General features: G+C 44.4%; 2 protein-coding genes across 11 annotated transcripts in view; one reads left to right on the top strand and one right to left on the bottom strand.

Annotated features, from left to right (window-relative positions):
• ST6GAL2 (ST6 beta-galactoside alpha-2,6-sialyltransferase 2) overlaps positions 1-11,155 on the bottom strand; it is a 72,790-nt gene extending 61,635 nt beyond the window's left edge. Inside the window, exon 1 of one of the 10 annotated variants that reach the window (XR_011526273.1) lies at positions 10,606-11,155. The gene's annotated coding sequence lies outside the window, so the exon portion shown is untranslated. Of the gene's footprint in view, positions 1-7,942; positions 8,573-8,600; positions 8,710-8,936; positions 9,092-9,358; positions 9,471-9,527; positions 9,661-9,819; positions 9,955-10,183; positions 10,323-10,416; positions 10,556-10,605 lie in introns of those variants that run through there. The other 9 variants (XM_070573321.1, XM_070573314.1, XM_070573312.1 and 6 more) reach the window with 9 other exon arrangements.
• On the top strand, positions 1,176-19,185 carry LOC139075663 (ESX-1 secretion-associated protein EspK-like). Its single transcript, XM_070573303.1, has 4 exons — positions 1,176-1,216; positions 9,284-10,546; positions 15,741-16,327; positions 18,049-19,185. Exons 1-2 carry the CDS (start codon positions 1,176-1,178, stop codon positions 10,185-10,187), a joined length of 945 nt encoding a protein of 314 aa, XP_070429404.1. The 3' UTR covers positions 10,188-10,546; positions 15,741-16,327; positions 18,049-19,185.
• The last annotated feature ends 841 nt before the right edge of the window (positions 19,186-20,026 follow it).

Raw genomic sequence — 20,026 nt, 5'->3', positions numbered from 1 at the left:
CAGCACACGCCCAAGGGCACGTTGTGGAAAAGCCGGCATTTTCAGCAGCAGGTAAGACAACGCAGCTTCACCTTCAGGAGACAGAAACCGGATCCTGAGACTCGCCAGCCTGTGAGCTCTGGCTGCCAGAGGCTGCTCCCGACCAACTGGTTCCACTGGCGTGTGGCTTTGGGTTTAAGCCAATCTCTCTAGCCTCAGGGAAATCCCAAATTTACGCAATAGAATCTGAGTACATTAGATCTTTATTAAGGAATCTGTCAGTCTTTTTACTTTTTAAATCGCATTTCCATTTCTTATTCTCTTCCTTTCTACTAAATTTTAAGATATCATTCTACCTTTTCTTTAGATCCCTTTGAACTTTAGTTTTTGGTAATAAGTTGGTCAACGTGTTCCAAGTACAGGCCAGGCAACTGATAGGCTGCGCTGAGCTTTTAGATTTTTTAATTTTTAGATTTTTATTTATTACTTCCAAACTGCAATGCAGACTGTCTCTATGAGGACGAAACCTCTGAAGGCTCTATATGACTTTAATCTTCCATGTCCTGCTGAATTTTTCTATGAGCTAGTTTCCTAAAAACATCTCCTAAGAGTGTCACTATATTACATAAAATATCTCACAGAACTATTCATCTGTCAGTGTCCACTGGCAATATTAAAGGATTCCAAATTCACAATGCAGAGGCTACAAGTTGCCAAATGAAATGAAATTCAGTTAGTAAAGAAAATTTTGTTTTTCAAGTGTTTTTTCCATAGAAATGCTATACGTTCAGCTTTATTTTTAATCAACTGAAATATATTAAAATATATCTTTAAGATTTAGAGCATAATGTATTAGTTTTTAATACATTTTAAAACTTATTTTTGATCCTGTGGTTGGAGAGAACTGAAAGGATGATCTATAGCATCGAACAAATAGCAAAGCCCAGCTATGCGCTTCATACAGTGTGAAGGTTTCAAGCAGAAATAAAACTTTTCTACTTTAAGAGGACAACCTATATTTCATTGCTGGTTAACTCTGCCTTAACACTAGAAAAATACACTAAACTGTTAAAAAGTTATTTGTTTAAACTTGAATGTAAGCAGGTGACACAAAGCTAATCTATTCTATTAGAAATCAGGATAGTGGTTATGTCTTGGGGGACAGTGGCCAGAGGGGGCATGAGGAGGCTTCTGCGATGTTGGTAGTATTTGTTTCTTCATCTAGCCGGTTACACAGGTATGTTCAGTTGATGCATACTCATCAAGCTTCCCCCCTAGGATGTGTGCACAGCTGGCAATGGCATGAGATTTAATAATTAACTTTCCTCTGCGGTGATCCGCTGGTTGAGGAACACAGCTGAAGAAAACAGGACAGGTAAACCAGATGCCCAAAAACCAGCGTAAAACCAAACCTTGGAGAGAGTGACACAGTTTCCTCCCTACATGCATTGACACAAGAAGCACACGACCAATACAGACACGCTTGGACGAAATGAAGAAGAAAATGAGAGTTCTGAACTCGCTGGTGGAAAGAAGCAAGTGGCAGATGGCATGGGGTGGGGGATGCAGGAAGATGACACATTTCCACAGACTTCTTTTCCTCTCACGAGTTCCATTTGACATCATCTGCTTCTGGTTTGAGGACTAGCAGGGAAACAGACACAACAAAGGCCACTTCTTACTGACTAGAGCCCTGATTCCGGGGTTCAGCACATCCTCCTAGGGCCTATTTGATCTGCAAGCTGGGTAGAGCCACACTTGCTCTTCTGTGTCCCTCAGAGATCCCAGAAGGTGGTTTGGGGGCACTGTTTCACCTTTATCTTTTGTATTCGAGGTTGATGAAATCTGATATGTGAGCATACATGTAGCTGACAAGAATAATGCGACATGAAGGGCCAGCCCTGTGGCACAGTGGTTAAGTTTGGTGTGCTCTGCTTGGGTGGCCTAGGTTCGTAGGTTTGGATCCCGGGTGTGGACCTACACCACTCATCAACCATGCTGTGGCAGTGACCCACATAAAAATAGAGTAAGACTGGCACAGATGTTAGTGCAGGGCTAATGTTCCTCAAGCCAAAAAAAAAAAAAAGAGAAAGATTGGTATGGATGTTATATCTGAGCGAATCTTCCTCAGCAAAAAAAAAAAAAAGAGAGAGAGAGAGAGAGACTAATGTCACGTGAAAGTAAATGCAGTTCTGCGAATGAAAAAAAAGTTAAAAAAAAGAAAGACATGCTCTAGACTTGTGTTGTTCAATGATGTCACTACTCCAGGCACCCTGAGTTCAACACCTGCTTGCAGCATCAGTTTCTCTGGTAAACGCTCCATCCATCTCCCATCCCACTAACATGAGCTTGGAGGCCACGACTCAGTTCCTGCTTTTCCTCCATCCACAAGCCATCAGCACCAATGAGGGAAATTTCATCTGAAGGACACAGTGAACGCACACTCCAGGGGACTTTACCTGATCTCTGAAAAAAAAGATGTGCTTAGCAACTACACAAGATAAACAAGGGGAACCTTTAAATACCTCATTGCCATCACCAATCCTTGTTTTCTACCCACAATATGAAAAAGCAATATAAAGCAAAGAAATAAAAACACACATGACCTCCCTCCAATAACCCTGTCCTCTATCTCCCTCACACAGAACTTGAACTTGTACTTGAGAAAAAAGAATATGTGGGTTCACAGGAAATGTATATCCTGGAAAGCAAATTAATCAATCAGTCTAGCAAGGATGGGTCTAAGGAGCAGCCCTGCTGGAAGCTGAGCAGGGACCGGGCGGACAGCACCCCGGCACCCGGCCGTGTGCTGCAAAGGCCCACGTGGACACAGTAATTCCCAGACCAAATGTGCTGGCCATTATGCAGGGTCACTCTCCATATTTTTACATTATAAACTCACCTCTCACTTGCAATACTATGTGATAAGTTTAAGAAAGATCTAATTTGGGCAACTGAGAGGCAGGGATCCATGTGCAGATTTGGGCTTTAAGGTGAGTTTAATTTTGCCAGAAAGACATGCACACCATGCATCTGATTGTGTTCACAGAGTTCCACATTCTAACTGGGTTATATATAAGCCAAACAACAAAGGTTCCTCGTCTAGGATTCTTTTGAGTACCCCTTACAAGGCACATTATTAAAAACCATCTGCTTTTATTTTACCCACTTCTGGTTTTACATCTAACACGATGCTTACCAGTTATGGAAATATTGAAAAAACTCCAAGCCAAAAATTAATTCTTCCCTTTCTGTGTATGTATCCAACTGTGACACGTGGGGTATTACTGGGGTATTATTATAATACAGCATGATATGTTTTAACTGTGTGGCGGAAAGTATAGTAAGGCAAGTATAGAAATGTTTGCGTTTAACTTATGGAAGCAATCACATTATTTTAAAGTCACACCTTACAGACATTTTCCTATTACTATCAAAGTCAATTTCTGAAACTCTGCCACCTCAAATAGTTAATACGGTAATCTATTTAACGATGTTCTTTGAATGTTGTTATAAAGTACCAAGAACTGAGCCAGGCAAATTACTTAATTAGTTTGACTCTTCCAGCTATGAATTTTGAACATAGGGCAGAGGAATATAGTTTGTAACTACACTGTGACTCAAAGGGGGAAAACTGCCCCTTGAAAAATGGAAATTATATACCTACATACACATTATATACATAAATACACACATATTTATTAATATAAAGTAAACAATATTGCCCTTGTTAGCTTCCCATTTATTCATAAATTGCTCAAAAAATGCCTCGAGAATTAGACAGTATAGTATTTTTTTAAAAGATCAAACACTTGGGCTTATTGCCTTAATTCTCTTACCTAAAGTCTACAGTGATGAGAGGACATTACTATTCAGGGCAATTTCAAACACTTCTCTCTTCTCCAGGTGGCTGAGTCACCTACATTATCTGGCCAACTTCAGGTTGACCTGAAACACCTAAGATGTCCCATCTCTTCGATCCCAGCCAACAGCTGACTGACACACAGGCCGCAGGCAGCAGCCCCGGCCGGCTCTCTTGGACGCCCTGCCCAGCAGCCTCCCTCAGGGGCTAGTCTCCACCGCCAAAAACACCCTGCACGCCACGAGAGCCACCTGAAGACAAAGAACACTCACAGAGACACGCACTCACACAGGCACACGCACACATCTCCTCTTCATAAGAAATTAAGGGTGCAGTTTAAACGCTAAACATTTTTGATATCTTCCTACAAGCCTCTGATAACCTGGAACATGCCCTTCCCACAGAGATAAGTAACCGGAGAAAGAACGCTCTGCTCTCAGCCTGAAGGCCAGGGTCCTAGACCCGATTTTGTTACGCGGCAACAGAATGCTGACAGTTGATGCTTAAGATTTCTACTTCAAGTTCCCACTCTTAATCGCTCATGTGAAAACATATTAATGCAGGGACTTAGTCCCTCGGTATTTGTGACTGTGTGTGTGTGCACGTGTTCTTTTTAAGGACAGTCCTCTTTATTCATATTGGGATTACTCGCAGGATGCAGTTTTCCCAATTTTAAAGTATAATTTACATAGCAAGGTCCCTCTTCTAATAGTAAAAATGAATTCATTCATCTAATCATGTACCTATAGGTCCATATTATATTTGGGTTAACTGTATCATTTGAAAACAAATCCTATATTAATTGTACTTTTTGGTATCCATTTGTGGTCACAGGTACAAATATAGGTTTTTAGCACACAATTATAAATTTATATTTCAGAAAAATCATCGCCACACTTTCGAGGAAGTTACTTTTCAAATTTGTTTTTGAATAATGGAAGCTAGTGGGTTATTGGTGAGATTTACCCTTTCCCAAATTTAATTTATAGTTAAGTCACTTTAGAAACCACAACAATTGCCAACATGCAAGGACCTCTCTACTTGAAAAAACTGTATAATTTGAACATGGAAAACCAATTATTTTAAATTTAATAAAGCATTTTCCTCTCATGCTTAAATACTAGAAGCAGCCTACAGTAGAACTTAATGTGTGAATTATAAACTCTGAAAACAGAGGCTTAGAATCAAGATATTGCAGGACTTTCCTTTCCAGCGTATTCTCTAACGCTTTAGCTGATATATTTCTAAATGTCCTAGAAGACTACTTTCTGAGCTTGCTCTCTTCACCAACCCAATACCTCAAAGCATAGGAATAATTTTCTCAAATCCTAGCCTAAATTTTTCCTTGGGAATTTCACTTGCTCTTCCAGCCTTCCCACAAGCCCAAATTTCACTCTAGAGCAGTCCTGACCGCCTGGACATTCCACACGGCAGGGCCAGCAGGCTCGAGCCTCCTTCTGCTTCCAGCTTCTGGTGGATACACGGGCTGTCTGTCTGCCTGGCTCCCCTGCCAGCCCCTCCCATCCTACACAATCTTCCTGACCCAGCAAGCTCGGCCATGAGGTGAAGACCTGAAGCTCAGTTAGTCCTTCTCTGGCCCTGACCCCACAACTGGGGGAGGCATTCCTGTTCCTCTGCGGTAGGCTCTCCGTCTAACAGCATGGACTCTGGAGACACATGGATCCACGTCCAAATCCCAGCTCTCCATCTTCTCACTAAGGGACTTCTGAGGAAGGCATTGCACCTTTCTGAGGCTCAGTCTCCATGCCCATAAAATGGGGATGATGATGGTACGTCCCTGGGCTGCGGCTAAGGTGTACTTTAACAACCTCTCCCAAGTTCATTATCAGCTGCTTTCATTATTCTTTGAATTACTCCTCCCCTGGGGCTACATGGTGTTTGAAGGGAGGTTCAGCACGTTGACTAAAGGGTAATTTTCTTTTGAACATGGGAATTAGCTTTTAAGTGTGCCAGAATATACAAAGATCAATTTCGTGGAATCTCAGCACAAGACGACACCTTGGAGAGGACTGAATCTAAGCCTTCATTTTACAGCCCTGGAAACTGAGCTCTGGGAGGCTCAGACCGCCTCCAGTGCGGGTCCCCGCAGGGGCAGCCCTCCCTAGGACTCAGGTCTGAGGGCGCCAGGCAAGAGCTCTCCTTGCTGCTCCGCTCTGTGAGAAAGTCCAGTGCGAAACTGCAAACCCCACCCTCCAGCCTTCTGGCTTGTTAGAGCCAATGTCAGCCTTGAATTCCAAGTTCTTTCCCAGAGAAGACCACAGGGGGCAGCAAAAACCAGGAGGGGGGGCACAGAACAGCTCAGCGCAGAGAGAGCTCCCAGAGGGTGGGTGGCATTTCTCTGATGTCATCTCTCCTCCACAGAGCAATTCCTCGCCCAAAGCAGGAGGGACTTTGCATTGTGGGACAGCCCGGAACCTGCAGGTGCCAAGTGAAGACAAGACAGTAGTGGGGCAACTGCTGAGACCCAGCTTTTACCAAGTGGCAGGTCTAAGACACACACTAGTGCTTGACCAATCCACCGGCGACTGCAAAGCCTTAGGACTGCCCAGTTCATACCTCACACCCTTCAAACATACAGCCACCATTCTGCCCACAGGCTAGGTGGGTTCCAAGCATTCTAAATTGCACCTGTTCCCCAACAATTCTGCCGGGGGGAGGGGGCTTGGGATTTCATATCAGGATGGACTTGGTAAGGGCACAATAAAGCCAGGTTTCTCTGACAGCTCTGTCTGTGCCCTGTATACTTAACAATGTTTACAAACAAATCTCTCAGAAGCAGGAAGGAGGGCTTCCAGGAAAATGGCAGATCTATGGACTTGAAAGTCCGACGTTTATCCGCTAATGGTAGCTGGGCATCTTCCACAGCGCGCTCAGCCCTTGGCCTTGACAGCAACCTGTCAAGAACAGTGGAAAACTTCTGTGTAAATGTTCACCTGCACTTTCCTGATCACAAAATTAGTTATCTACTCTATGTAATTATTTCTCGTACAGTCAGTTGTGAATTTCACCCCATAGGTCTTTTTAAAAAGAGGAGCTTTCAATGCTTAAAAACTCAAAACTTGACATACACCTACCATGAGGGCACTATCTTTCACTTAGAAAGTTAAGCAAGCTAAATAAAATACTTCATGTAATTTAAACAATTAAAATGTAACATCATATAACAGAACATCCAAGAGGGGGAAAAATACAACATACTTAAAGGGAATGTGAATATTAAAAATAGACTGTCCGGGGCCGGCCTGGTGGTGCAGCGGTTAAGTGCACGCAATCTGCTTCGGCAGCCCAGGGTTTGCTGATTTGGATCCTGGGTGCGGACATGGCACCGTTTGGCAAGCCATGCTGTGGTGGGCATCCCACATATAAAACAGAGGAAGATGGGCACAGATGTTAGCTCAGGGCCAGCCTTCCTCAGGAAAAAGAGGAGGATTGGCAGCAGATGTTAGCTCAGGGCTAATCGTCCTCAAAAAAATAAATAAAATAAAAAATGAAAAAAGACTGTCCTTATCAATGCATAAGATACTTTTATTCAGAAGTGAAAAGAATGAGGCACCAAATCTGAAAATTAATTGAAAGTTTCTCAAAGAGCACATATCTCCAAGTTTTTGGAAAGGAAGCCATCGTTTATTTACCTAAGCAGTAGGTGCAGAAGCCTAGGACTGAGTTTGTCATTTTAGGGAAGACTTAAGTACTTGAGAAATGCTTGGATAAACTGTAGAACCAGAGTATAAAATTTCGGTTAGTATAAGCAACAGATCAGAGACTCACACACTTAAACCATCTCAAAAAAACCTCCAGAAACAATCATCTACAGGAATTCTCAGGACCCACTTCACTGTTCAACCAATCTCTCTGGCTGGCCGTAATCCCAACTTAAGTCTACACTCCACAGAGTAAAGCCTTTCTCTCTTAATTATCTTCATCAGAAACTTGCACAGTTGATTGCCCTTCTCTGCATAATATATCCACTCATGTATTTTCAAATATTAAATTATTCGAAATCCTTGAATCCTCCAGGCTAAACATCCTCATTTCTTAATCTTTACTTCCCAGATCACATGGGCCACATAATAAACTCACCAAACGCTGGTCTTGGCTCCGAACTCTCTCCAGGAGTCTCCACGTCCTCTCTAAATTGTGAGGCTCAGAACTTCACTAAGAGCTTAGGCTCATATCACAATCTCTACAAGAGATTTAGCTCAAAATTCCAGAAGCTTCAAGTGCACTAAGCAAAAATGTAAAATGCTACAATTTATATCAATCACAATAAAAACTGGATCAAAATTCCAACACATTTGAGTGCCTTCTTTTAACCTGGCTGTAAATGTCAAGGCAATTCCCTATTATTTTAGGTTGTTCTTCACTTTGATCAAAATATCCATTCACCATTGTCAACAGTTTTTCTAATGCATTCGTAGGAAATACAGACGTTCAAGAGTACAAATTTTGGTTGTTAGTCTCAGAAAAATAATGGCGGAAGGAGAGTGGGTAAAAAGTTCAAGGCCACATATCATTTTTCCTTTTAAAAGAAGTGTGAACCCTAAATTTGCAACAGCAAGATGACATATAAGATTTCAAGTTTTGAAATTTTTCGTTAGTCACAAATTTTATTTCAAAATGGCAAAATATATTGACCAAAATTATTTAAAAATTTAAATGTCAAGTAACCCGCATGAGGCTTTTGAAATGTGCAGAAAGTACTTAAAATGTGCTGCAAGCCCGCTCACAAAACCCTCACCCCAGCAGACAGTCCGAGGCGCTGAAGACGCCCTGCCCCTCCGCGGTCTGAACGCCAACGGCACAGAAACAAAGATTTCGACCAAATATGGTTTGCCTCTCGCTAAATTTTCAGCATGACCAGTAAAAATAAGTTCACAAAAATCCAGCCAATCATTACTTTTCTCCCAAAGTGCTTCTCGGATTATAAAACAGCTTTGAAAGTTCAGCCTGCAAAAACAAATATGGTACTAAGAGGAGAGACCTGGAAGGCAGTCACAAAAAGTCTCATTTAAATTCCTGGAAAGCACGGCTTCTCCAAACAGCGATTCAGCTCGCTTTCCAAGGCATCACTTACTGCGAGCCACGAGTTCAGCTGCACTCCGTCCCCCAGCGCGGTCCAACTCGACCGAGACGGATGTTACACCCCGGACTCAGAGGAATGCATCAAACATCCTCTCCGCACACGGCCGAAAGTCAAACGACTCAAAAGCTGGAGTTTTCCCCGTGCAAGCCCATAAGAATTAATACCAGGGTATTTAGGATTCTAAAGATCCCTTCCACCCCTAAACATTATGGCTCCAGAAAACTAGAAATCAATAGAACACAGTTTTAGCGTTAAGAAGTCCAGTTTTGCATGGGGGTGGGATCAAGAAAGACAATTAAAAATCTCAGTTTCCTTCTACCGCCAAAATAAAATAAAAGATCACCATTAACTGAGCCACAGGAGCACAACTGTGTCCTCCCGTCCCCAAAGCTCAAGCCCTCCTGTTCGCTCACCCTCTCCAAGAATTTCCTGCTTCACCCCCAAAACCACCCTCGACGTCCTGCAGACAGAGGTCTGGCTCCTGCCGCCGAGTCCAACTCCGTCCTGAGCAGTGCACAGGCTGCGGCGACACAGAGGAAGACGTCGCCCCAACGCCCGAGCCCCCTGCCCGACCTTACCAACCTTCCCCAAACGCCGTGCCTCGCAGCACCCGACACCACCGTGCTCGGCGCTCCTTGGCCGCGCGGCGATGGAGTCGGCGACGTGCGTGTCACATTTTATTCCCCGGTACCGCTCGGGCGCGCGCGCCACGCGCTCCCACACTCGCACGGACGCCAGCTGGAGCGGGGACCCGGGCCTGGGGCGCCCAACGCGCGCCGCGGAACTTGGGGGCTGCAGACGCCGAGCGCGCGGCTCCGATCCTCCTGCTCGTGGCCGCCCCCGCCCCCGCCCCCGCCTAGCAGCCGGCTAGTACCATCTCGGGAGCCCGGAGCGACCCGCGTTCGCGTCCCGGGCGGCCTGTGGGATCACCTCCCCGGGGCCAGAGCTGCTCGGCGCCGGGCGGCAGCAGCGGGCGCGGCGGGCGGCTCGGCCTCGGGGCCGGCGCGGGGCTGCGCTCAGCTGCGCGCCGCGCGCCTCATTGTTCCCGGCAGCGCGGCGGCGGCGCGGGCGGCGGGAGGGACCGCGGCCGGGAGCCCCGGGGCTAGGCGGAGGGTCCGGGCCCCTGAGCGAGGCTGCGCCGCGCCCCACCCCCGAGCTTCGCGCGCCCCCTCTGCTCGCTCCGGCCCCCTCTCCCTCCGCCATCGCCTCCATACTCCCCGCGCCCGGCCTGGGCTCACCTAGCGGGCAGGCGCCGGGCCCCGGGAAGTTGCGCTGTCCGCTCCCCATGCTCCCGGCCCGGCTGCACCGCCGCCGGCCAGCGCAGGCGGGATGCAAGGCGGGGCGCTCCCCGGCTGCGCGCCGAGCCCTGATTCTGGCGGAGAGTGACTGGAAGCGCGGGCGGCGCAGCTGCCTAAAAAGGCGTGCCTTCCCGGCCGCCGCCTCCAGCCAGCCCGGTTCCGCTGAGGGTTACCTGCACAGCTCTGCCGGGCGCCGCGCTCGGCACTCGGCGGGCACTCAGGTCCCCGTCGGCGGCAGGGATGCAGGAATGTGACCGGCTGTGAGTGACGGGGAGGGGAGTCCGGGTGCCTGGCCCCGCGGAAGTGAGTCTTTGTGTACCCCGCTCGAACACACCCTCCTGCGGCGCCAAAGGCCGGGCTACCTGCGCGCGAAGCAGCGCCCGCGAGCCGGCCGGGTTCGGCGCGGGGGAGCGCAGCATCCTCCCGGGCCCGCCGGCTCCCTTTGTTCCTCCCGCTCGGCCCGGCTCTGCGCTGCCGCCTGGCCGTCGCTCCCGGGAGCTTCTCCAAGGCGCCCGAGAACTGCTGTGGACTTGGGAGCGGGCACCTTCCACTTGGAAAGGGCCGCCCACCGAGTCCGGCGCAGGAATCCCTAGAGGCCCCCGCCCCTCCCCGCCGCCGGCCCCTAGCCCGGGGAGGATGGAAAGTTCTCGGGACGGTGGCGCCCAAGGCTGCTCGCTGGGCGCGGGTGGAACCGGCCGCGGGGCGGGCGGCGGCCGGGGGCCGGGCAGCTGGAGCCGGCGGGTGGGGCCGCCGGGAGCCGAGGATCCGGTGTCCGTCTGCTCGCGCGCGGAATGTCCATTTGTCACCGCGGCCCTCTTGCTCTTCCGAGGCGGCCGCAGCTGGTCCCGGGACCCGAGACCGCGCCGCCCTTTGTTTGCCTGTAACACGCTCCTTTGAACTTCAAGGTGGCGCCCCGCGAGCGCGCAGCGGCAGCGGGCCCCGCTCCCCACCCAGTGGTCCTCGCGGACCAAGAGGGCTGTTCAGGTGTGGGGAGCCTCCAGGTGGAGCAAGGTTGAATGGGGTGATAGTACCTGGCGGTGCCCGTCTCTAAGGGACAGCAAGTGGCTCGCCGTGCCCTCCATCCCAGGTCCCTGCTGGGCTAAGATTTTAGAGACACAAATCCTTCACTAAATCACTATTTTAAAATTCGTGTGTACACTCATCTAACAGACTTTTTACAAGAAAGTAATTAACTAGGTAACCAGTTCATTCAGTGTGTATTGAGTGCCTACGTGCTGGGGACTCTGGGTTGGGCAGCAGACAGGCAAAAATCTCTTTCCTACCCTCAATAAGCTTGCAGAAATTTTTAAACATCCCGGGGTTGAACTAAAACTGGGCAAACTGCATTGTACTCAATCAAAAATCAGGACCGAAAACGGTTTGTCAGTATTTCTCCGATTGTGGTAAAGGTTTCGGATACCTGGAATTCTGCGGACCTGCATTAAGGGACCATGTGTCACACGGATTTAAAAACAACTCTGTTACATAAATATGAAATACGTACAGTGTGGCTAAAAGAAAGTAAAAAAAAAAAAAAGAAATTGACGTGATAGAGTCTCGCAGCTAGCGGGGGTGGGAGAGGGAGTCATGGAGAAAACTCCATCTCTGTTGTCTGAGGGGCCCTGAGCAGGTGGCGGACGCTGGGCCTGGGTTTTCGTCCGTAGAGAGCATGTGATAGTACGTACCTTCACGGTTTGTTGTAAGAAGTAGAGAGTATGTGTTAAAGGGTCACCCCTAGTGCCCGGAATGTGATACTTAATATATTGGAGACATTAATAAATTACAGTAACCGTTATTAAAACACTTTAACCATGACGTAGAAAAATAATTTGTGTTCATTTCTTATAGTGTATTTGTATTGTATATGCTTCCTGTTCCTTTGCATAAATACTGCAAAAGTTAATGTCCTGACTACCTTAAAGAAATCTTAATAAGTTAAATAAGAGTGGCCAAATAACAATTATGCTGTAGAAAAGTTACCGCCTGAGGGCAAATATGCAAATCACTGTTGTAAAATTTTAAGTAGACTGAGTTTCTTATTTATGGTTAGGGCAGTAAACAAAGTGGGACTAAACTGACAATCCATGGCTTCCTAAAGAAATCAGAAAGCTGGTTGATAGACATAAAGCTATCAACTTGTGATTGTTTCTGTCAAAGTGTAGTGGTAAATAAAATATTTTGACATCCTTTAGTTTAATTGCTTAGAGACACCCCAAATAGGAGCAGATTATTTAAATTTTTTTTTTTTAGGCTGTAGATTCATAAGAAATTCCTGAGCTCTTCTGGCACTTTAATATTCATTTCCTTAAACAAAACAAACCAGGGGCCAGCCCATGGCCTAGTGGTTAAGTTTGCACACTCTGCTTCAGGGGCCTGGGCTTCACTGATTCGTGACCCTGGGCACGGACCTATTGCACCCCTCATCAAGCCATGCTGTGGTGGCATCCCACAAAGAAGAACTAGAGTGACCTACAACTCAGATATACAACTATGTACTGGGGCTTTGGGAAAAAAACAAAAAGAGGAAGATTGGCAGCAGATGTTAGCTCAGGGCCAATCTCCTTACAAAAAAAAAAAAAAAAAAAAACCCCACCTTATTCCTACAAATAGAAAGCATCAGAAACCTGCTTGGTATTATCCATTTGCTCATAAAAACCTGAAATTCCTTTTTTGTTTTTAAACTCAGAGTTCCTCCACTTTGTATCCACTGTTGCCCAATGAGGGCTGTGTTTCACAGGAACGTGCCTCCCATTGTCAGGAGCTGGTCCTTGGTTAGCGGTCAAATTGGGAAGCTCAGGGAGTCTCCCAACTGAGAGGTGTTTGAGTTGGGGTAGGAAGTGAGAGCACCTATTTTCAGACTGTCCCACTGCTGAATCTGGGGTATTTGTTTTCACTTAACTACTATTCCTAGAAAATACGTATTTCTCTTCTGTTTATTTTACCATTCGATTCTTCACAATAAACCCATAGATTATTTTACAGATGGGGAGACTGAGGCTGACAGATATGTTTAGGACCATTTTCTCTAAGCATAACGGCTTCAGTTCTGATTTACCCGAGATTGCCATTCTGTAAGTGAAATTAGTACCTTAGGGAGGAAAATCACCTTTGGATGTTTTCTTTATTCTTAATCAGTGAAACAAAATGTCAGTGTGAAAAATGAATTTCCGATACTCGTTTGTTCAGAACCCATTATACATTGCTAAAATCAGGAAGAGACATTTTTTCCGCAGCCTAGCCAACCCATAGATTTTTTTTAAAATTTATTCATTTAGTCTTTAGAAATGTTAAAAGGAAATGGACCACTATTAGGAAGAAACAGCCTGAGCTATTTGGATGTGTGGAGGCCAGGATCCTAGCCCTGCAGGAGCTTTCTCCCACCATCCCTTCAATATTTTCAGATGGAGAGAAAAAAAATCTTTGTTGGCATCAGCCATGAAAAAGGAGCCTTTTCAGCATCAGATCCGGAAGAGAGGACACTAAAATGCAGTTGCTGCCCTTAGGCTTGCTGGGGTCCACGGTCTGCGCCACCTCCATCCTGGTCCCTGGGCTCCAGTCAAGTAAATGCAGCCATCTTCAGGGTGGGGCGGGGGTCACAACCTGACCTCCGATTGGCAACCAGCACCTTCCCAGCAGAGCAGGATAAAAACATGACAGGGTGTGAAAGAAATTTTCTTTTCCTAAACTTTTCCTTGGAGTCCACCATCTAATATTAAAAGGTCAGGGCTGAAAGCTACAAGATCTGGGTTTCAGTTCTGACATTGTCACCTTGGTGAAGTTATTCAAGCTTTCTGTGCCTCAAGTACCTCATTGGCAATAGGAGTTAAACCCATTTTATAGTTCCCTACAAGAATCTGAGCTTCTATTGCAATCTTATAAATATTCAGAAGGGCACAGCACTTCACAGTTTATGTATAGACTTTCTTGTCCATTATCTCATTGGACTTTCCACAACTGAATTGTAAGTGAAGGTGTGAGGGGATTGGGGCCATGTAGAGTTGGCCCTGCCACTTCTTAATTGTATGGTAATAATAATGAGAATACCTAATCAGTAATATTTTAAGGCCTATGCTCTAAATCCTTTGTAAGTATTAACTCATTTAACCTTTATAACAAGGGTTTTGTAAACTTTTTTGTTTCTAAATTTTATTTTGAAATAATTTCAGACTTACAGAAAAATTGGATAGATAATACCTTCCTCCAAAATTCCCCAAACATTGACATGTTACTGTGTTTGCTTTTTCATTTCTTTACCTCTGATTTATATTTCCCCCTGAACTTTGGAGCATAAGCAACTATCATAATTAGGAAAATAACATGGATGATACTATTGTCTAATCTCAGACTTTATTCAAATTTCACCAATTCTCCCGCTAAAGTCCTTTATAGCAAATAAGAAATAATGATAGTAAGGCCCAAGATCCAACCAAAGATCATCTATTATATTTAGTTGTCATGTCTCTTTGGTCTCTTTAATCTGGAACATTTCCTCAGTTTCTCTAACCTGAACATTTTTGTTGAGTTCAGACTGTTTATTTTGTTAAATGCCCTCAATTTGGACTTGTCTGTTGTTTCCTCACAATTCAATTTAGATTCAATTCAGGTTATGCTTTTTTTCTTTTTTCTTTTTGGCCAGGAATACCAGAGCAGTATGTCCTTCTCAGAGCATCATTTCAAAATTAGGCATTATGCTCATTTGTTCCAATAGTAGTGAGCTTAACTTTTATCACCTGGTTAAGGTGGTGTCTGCCAGTTTTCTCCACACTGAAGTTGCTGTTTCTTCCTTTATAATTTAAAAAGTAATTTGTGTGGAAATTCTTTGAGGCCACTTAAATATTGTTCCTCCTCGAACTCGTATCACTAGTTTTAACCTCCATTCGTGATTCTCACCTGCAACAATGGTGATTTTCTAGTTCCATGATTCCTTGACACGTAGTGGTTGGCATTTTGTCACAAGGAAGTGATTTTTCTTTTTCCCCATTTATTGATTTCATAATAATCGTTTGATGTAAGTGTTTTTGTCACCCTCTTTCTCAAGAAGAACAAACTGAAGGGTCCCAGAGAAAGGAAGCAAATTGTCCTGGATCACACATCTACTAATTGTGAGTACCTCAGGCAAGATAACAACTCTCACCCTATTTCCTCATCTGTGTAATGAGAATAATAATCCATGTCGTAGAGCTGGTAGATGGATTAAATGAAATAGTGACTTCAAATTGCCCCCTCCACTTGAACATATGGTAATTGTTCGATATGCAATAGCTGTTAGTGAAAGCATGAGGGTATGCCCATTTCATAGATAAGAAAATCTGATTATAGAGGGTAAGAGAGATGCATAAGATTATTTGTTACCAAACAATGGTCTGACCCTGAATCCATTTCTTCAGCAACTATTTGTTGAGTGCCAGCTGTCTGCCAGGTTCAGTTCTAGCATCTACAGATACAAGTCAATGGCAGAACAGGTGCTTGCTCTCACTACCTTCTATTTTTTTTCCAGGTGAGACTGCCTATACAAACCAAGAACATCCAGAACATGTATAAAACTCTGACCCCAAATTGGCAGCAACCAGACCAGGAAGCCAAACCTCAGCCTTTGTACAATTGGCCCCAATTAGTCAGAGCTTAATAACTGCCAGCTTCTCAAATTTTTGTCCCTACTTCTCAAAATTTTGTCCCAACTTAGGACCATACACAGAAAGCCAAATATGTTCCCCTAGTAATCACATAGGTTGTCCCATTTCTGGTTAGCCCATGGTTCTGAGCTGAGTTATGTCTCCCTAAAATTCAGACGTTGAAGCGCTAAACCCTGTGTCTCAGAATATGACCATGTTTGGAGACAGGGCCTTTCAAGAGGTGACTGAGTTAAAATGAAGTCATTAGCGTGAGCCCTGATCCACTATGACTGGTGTTCTTGTGAGAAGAGGAGCTTAGGACACACAGGGAGACACCAGGGACAGCCTCTCACAGAGAAAAGACCACATGAGGACACAGCCAGAAGATGGCCATCTGCAAACCAAGGAGAGAGGCCTCAGAAAGAAGGAACTTTGGTGACACCTTGATCTTGGATTTACATCCTCCAGAACTGTGAGAAAATTAATTGCTGTTGTTTAAACTACCCACTCTTTGGTACTTTGTCATGGCAGACGTAACAAATTAATACTCTCACCTACAGCTTCCCCAGGCCGACAGTCTCAATCAGGGCACCCCTGAAATCTTCCTTTTTCCACTGTAGAAGCTTTCCCACTCACCTGCCAGCCTTTGAGTCTCTGGCAAATGCGAGTGATGATGCTGACTCCTTTGCTCTAGAAAGCTCTGAATAGCCTTTGCTTGTTCTCATTTAGGTGGTCTTCATTTATTTCAACACAGGGAGCGGGGAAACCCAGGGAAAAGTTGCCAGAAGGACAACAAATTGCATCCCCAGTGCTTGGGAGGATGTGGAGATGGGCTGAAGACTAGTCAGGACATTTCCTTTTTAAAAATAGTCCTACAAGAACAAACAGCCCATATGTGATGTTTCTTTGATTACCTTTTCAAAGACCTCTCTCTAACAGCTAGCAATATAATTAATTAAAACCTACCTCAAGTGCTGGATAATTTTCCCATTGATTAGCCCTGCAATTTGTTATACATCTCTCACAAAACACTAATCATTTTAAGGTGAAGCAGCCTGTACTGACACACAATTACACCAGAGTTGAAAACACCATTCGATTTCAGAAGTCTAAATCCTACAGCAATTTAAATTTTTTTCAGTCAGTGATAGAAATGATACAAAATAGCTTTAGCTATAGAAACTAATGAATAATAATAGCACTAATTTAAGAGACATCAGAAGCATGAATATAAAGTGGAAACTTTGGCCAAATTTTTTTTAAAACCTACACATTAGTCTTTTAAAAGAAGCACTAAGCTGTCTAGCTATTCTCCCCAACATATTTCTAGGTCTTGTCTAACACAGTTTAAAATCAAAACGTGCTTCCCAAGAGAATTCTTTCGTGACTAGGATTGATTTTAAGTTATATATTAAATATCACAATTTAGATAGCCATAAATTTCTTAATTCAAAAATCAACAAAAGTAAAAAAGAATTGCCAAACTAACCTGTGTTATATTACATGCAAGTGTAGGGGAGGCAAAAACTTTTCCTCTACCCTTCTAGGTTCTTCTGGCTAGTTTAAGAATTAAATTGAAACAAGACAGATTAATGAGAGAAAAAGCAATTTAATTTCATACAGACGGGAGCCTCATACAGACATGAGACAAGTGAGGCAGCTTTTATGTTTTTTTAAGACAAAGAAACAATAAATTGCATGAATAAGTGAACTGACAGGACAAAGAAACTTAGGTTTGGGTACTTACCTAAGTGGAAACTTAGAGTAGAGTTTGTTTGCACAGCCTTCTCAGCCCTCAATTCCCCATCTCTGCTGATAAGGATGTCCCCTCACCTTCGGGTGCAGCAAGGGTACCTTTTGTATTGGAGATTCATGTCCTCCTTTCAGAGTGTCCTTCTTGTACCAGCTGTTTCTCGAGTAATTTTAACTCAAAATAATCAGTATACCACTTTGGCATGTTTTGTGGCAGACTGCCCTGAACCCCAATGCAAGAAATAATTTTTAAATTTCGAGTGATTTGACTAAGAGGAGCCAATTATCCCGTGAAATGTAACAATATTAGAGGACAGATTGATCTCTTCTGCTCTCTTAGTTCACCTGCACTGATGGTGGCAGCATTGTTGAGATACAATGAATAATTTGTTCATCTGAAAAGTTTAGCATTTTAAAAATGTGATCTTTTTTTCTTTCTAGTTTACATAGGTTGTGGAGGATGAGTCATTGAGAAATGATACAAGCAAAAAAGCGTTCATGTTCATGATTTTACTTTCTTGGAAAATAACAGTATCCACGTAAGAACACTCTTGAAGGAAGAGTTCAAAGACGTCAGCAAGGTTGTCCTCGTGCAAATGAGCTATGTTCCATAGGCTTCTTCTCTTCCTGGGAGAGCAGACAACCTCTGCGTGTGGCCCGCGGCCTCCAGGCCTCTCAGAAACGGCTCCTGAAGTCCAAATCATTTTATAATAATGCTAGATATTATTTTCCTTTTTACTCTCACTCTCTCATGAGCATACAGTGGAGTTTTCTAGAGGCTGTGTGATTGATATGCAGATTAACTGCAGAAGCAGTATGAGAATTCACCCGTATTTTAAGTCAGACATGAAAGCAATTTGCAAAAAATGTGAAGCAGTGTGATTCTTCTGGGATTTTATTTTCTTCTGTTTTGGAAAATATAGTTACCTTTTCACAAAAATATGTCACTTATGTTAAAATGTAATAGCTTATTATTGTTGTTATTTTTAAATAATTAAATAATTAAAATTTCTCAGTATTGATTTTGGTAAATATGCAATAGATACAACTGAGATAAATAAAAGCTGTTTGAGGTCCTCAATAGTTTTTAAGAGTTGAAAGAAGTCCCAAGGTGAAAAAGTTTGAGAACCACTATACCAGAGAGTTGGAGTACAGTTGACCATGAGAGTGTTCTAGAATGTGGTGAGGCTCCCTGGCTCGTTGACAGTAGCCTGAGCTCCACCAGTCTGGCTTCTGCTTAAGCTCCCTCAGTAATTGCCTAGAACCCTGGCCACTGTCCCCCAGGGCTGCATGGCCTGGTTTCCTGCTGTGTCCCTCTCCCCAGCACCACCACCTCCCCTGACTCCCTGTGCGCAGGGCAACCCTGCCTCAGCCTCGGCTTCCTCTTCTTTTCACTGCCTGCTCCAGCTCATTTCTTTTCATCCTTCACACCTCAACTTATATCTCATTATCTCAGAGAAAACATACTGATACCCCAGACCATGTTAAGTCCTTTTAAAATATAACTTTATGGCACATAGTACTTTTGTTGCATGTAACAAAACTATAGTGATGTTCAACAAATATTTATGGACTGTCTTCTGTATGCCAGGACCTGTTCTAGGTGCTGGGAAATATCAATGCAAAATACAATAAAGGAGCCCCAGGCCTTGTGGAGCTTGTGTTCTGGTGCAGAGTGGGGAAGAGACAGACAGTAAGCAAATAAATACATAAATTATATAGTATGCCAGATGATAATAAGAGCTATAGAGAAAAATAAAACAAGAAAGGGAGATAGAAAATGCTGGGAGTGGGAGAGTTGCTGTTTTGAAAAGTCTGATCAGGGAAAGCCTCATTGAGAAGGTGATGGAGCAAAACTCATTGCAGCGGGCCCAGGAGAGAAGGAGAGCAGAGAACAGTAAACAGCAATGATAATGGATGCTATTTATTTATAAAATATTATACAGAAGTATACACTTTTAAAGTATAATTATATCCTTTTAAAGTATGATTATATATTTTCTGTGGCTTCTCTTTCCCCTGCTTGAATCAATAAAAGCAAGGATGTCGTCTGTTCGAGTCAGTGCTGCATTAATGTGCGGTAGATGAATCTGAATGAACACACAAGCTCTGCCTCCACTTCACCTCCCATTCACTCCTCCTCCCGGCGCCATGTGGCTTCCCCCTAATGACGCGGTCCTCTTTCTCCTAAAGTCTAGCTGCTGTTCCTGTAATCTCCATGGGTTCTTTCCCTCGACTTGTCCCATAAATGGAGGCTCTCCTTGGGAGTGGGCTCAGCCTCTCGAGCATTCATCCTCAGGGCACTAGAGGCACCTGTAAGACCATGTGCCCTGCATGAGACACCCACTGACCTCTTCCCCAGGCCAGTGCCAGGCATGCATCTGCCTGCTGGGCATTGAGAACTCCTCAGGCCTATAGT

This window comes from Equus przewalskii, chromosome 14, assembly GCF_037783145.1.
Source record: "Equus przewalskii isolate Varuska chromosome 14, EquPr2, whole genome shotgun sequence".
NCBI classification, from domain to species: domain Eukaryota; kingdom Metazoa; phylum Chordata; class Mammalia; order Perissodactyla; family Equidae; genus Equus; species Equus przewalskii.
Note: the sequence above shows the minus strand (reverse complement) of the source record. Positions and strands in the feature narration are given on the sequence as shown.

Excerpts from the sequence above, each read along its gene's own strand:
- LOC139075663 (XM_070573303.1), top strand. The coding sequence starts at position 1,176 with ATGTTGGTAGTATTTGTTTCTTCATCTAGCCGGTTACACAG. Across the intron at positions 1,217-9,283 it reads TCATCTAGCCGGTTACACAG|ATCACCATTAACTGAGCCAC; the intron begins GTATGTTCAGTT and ends ATAAAATAAAAG.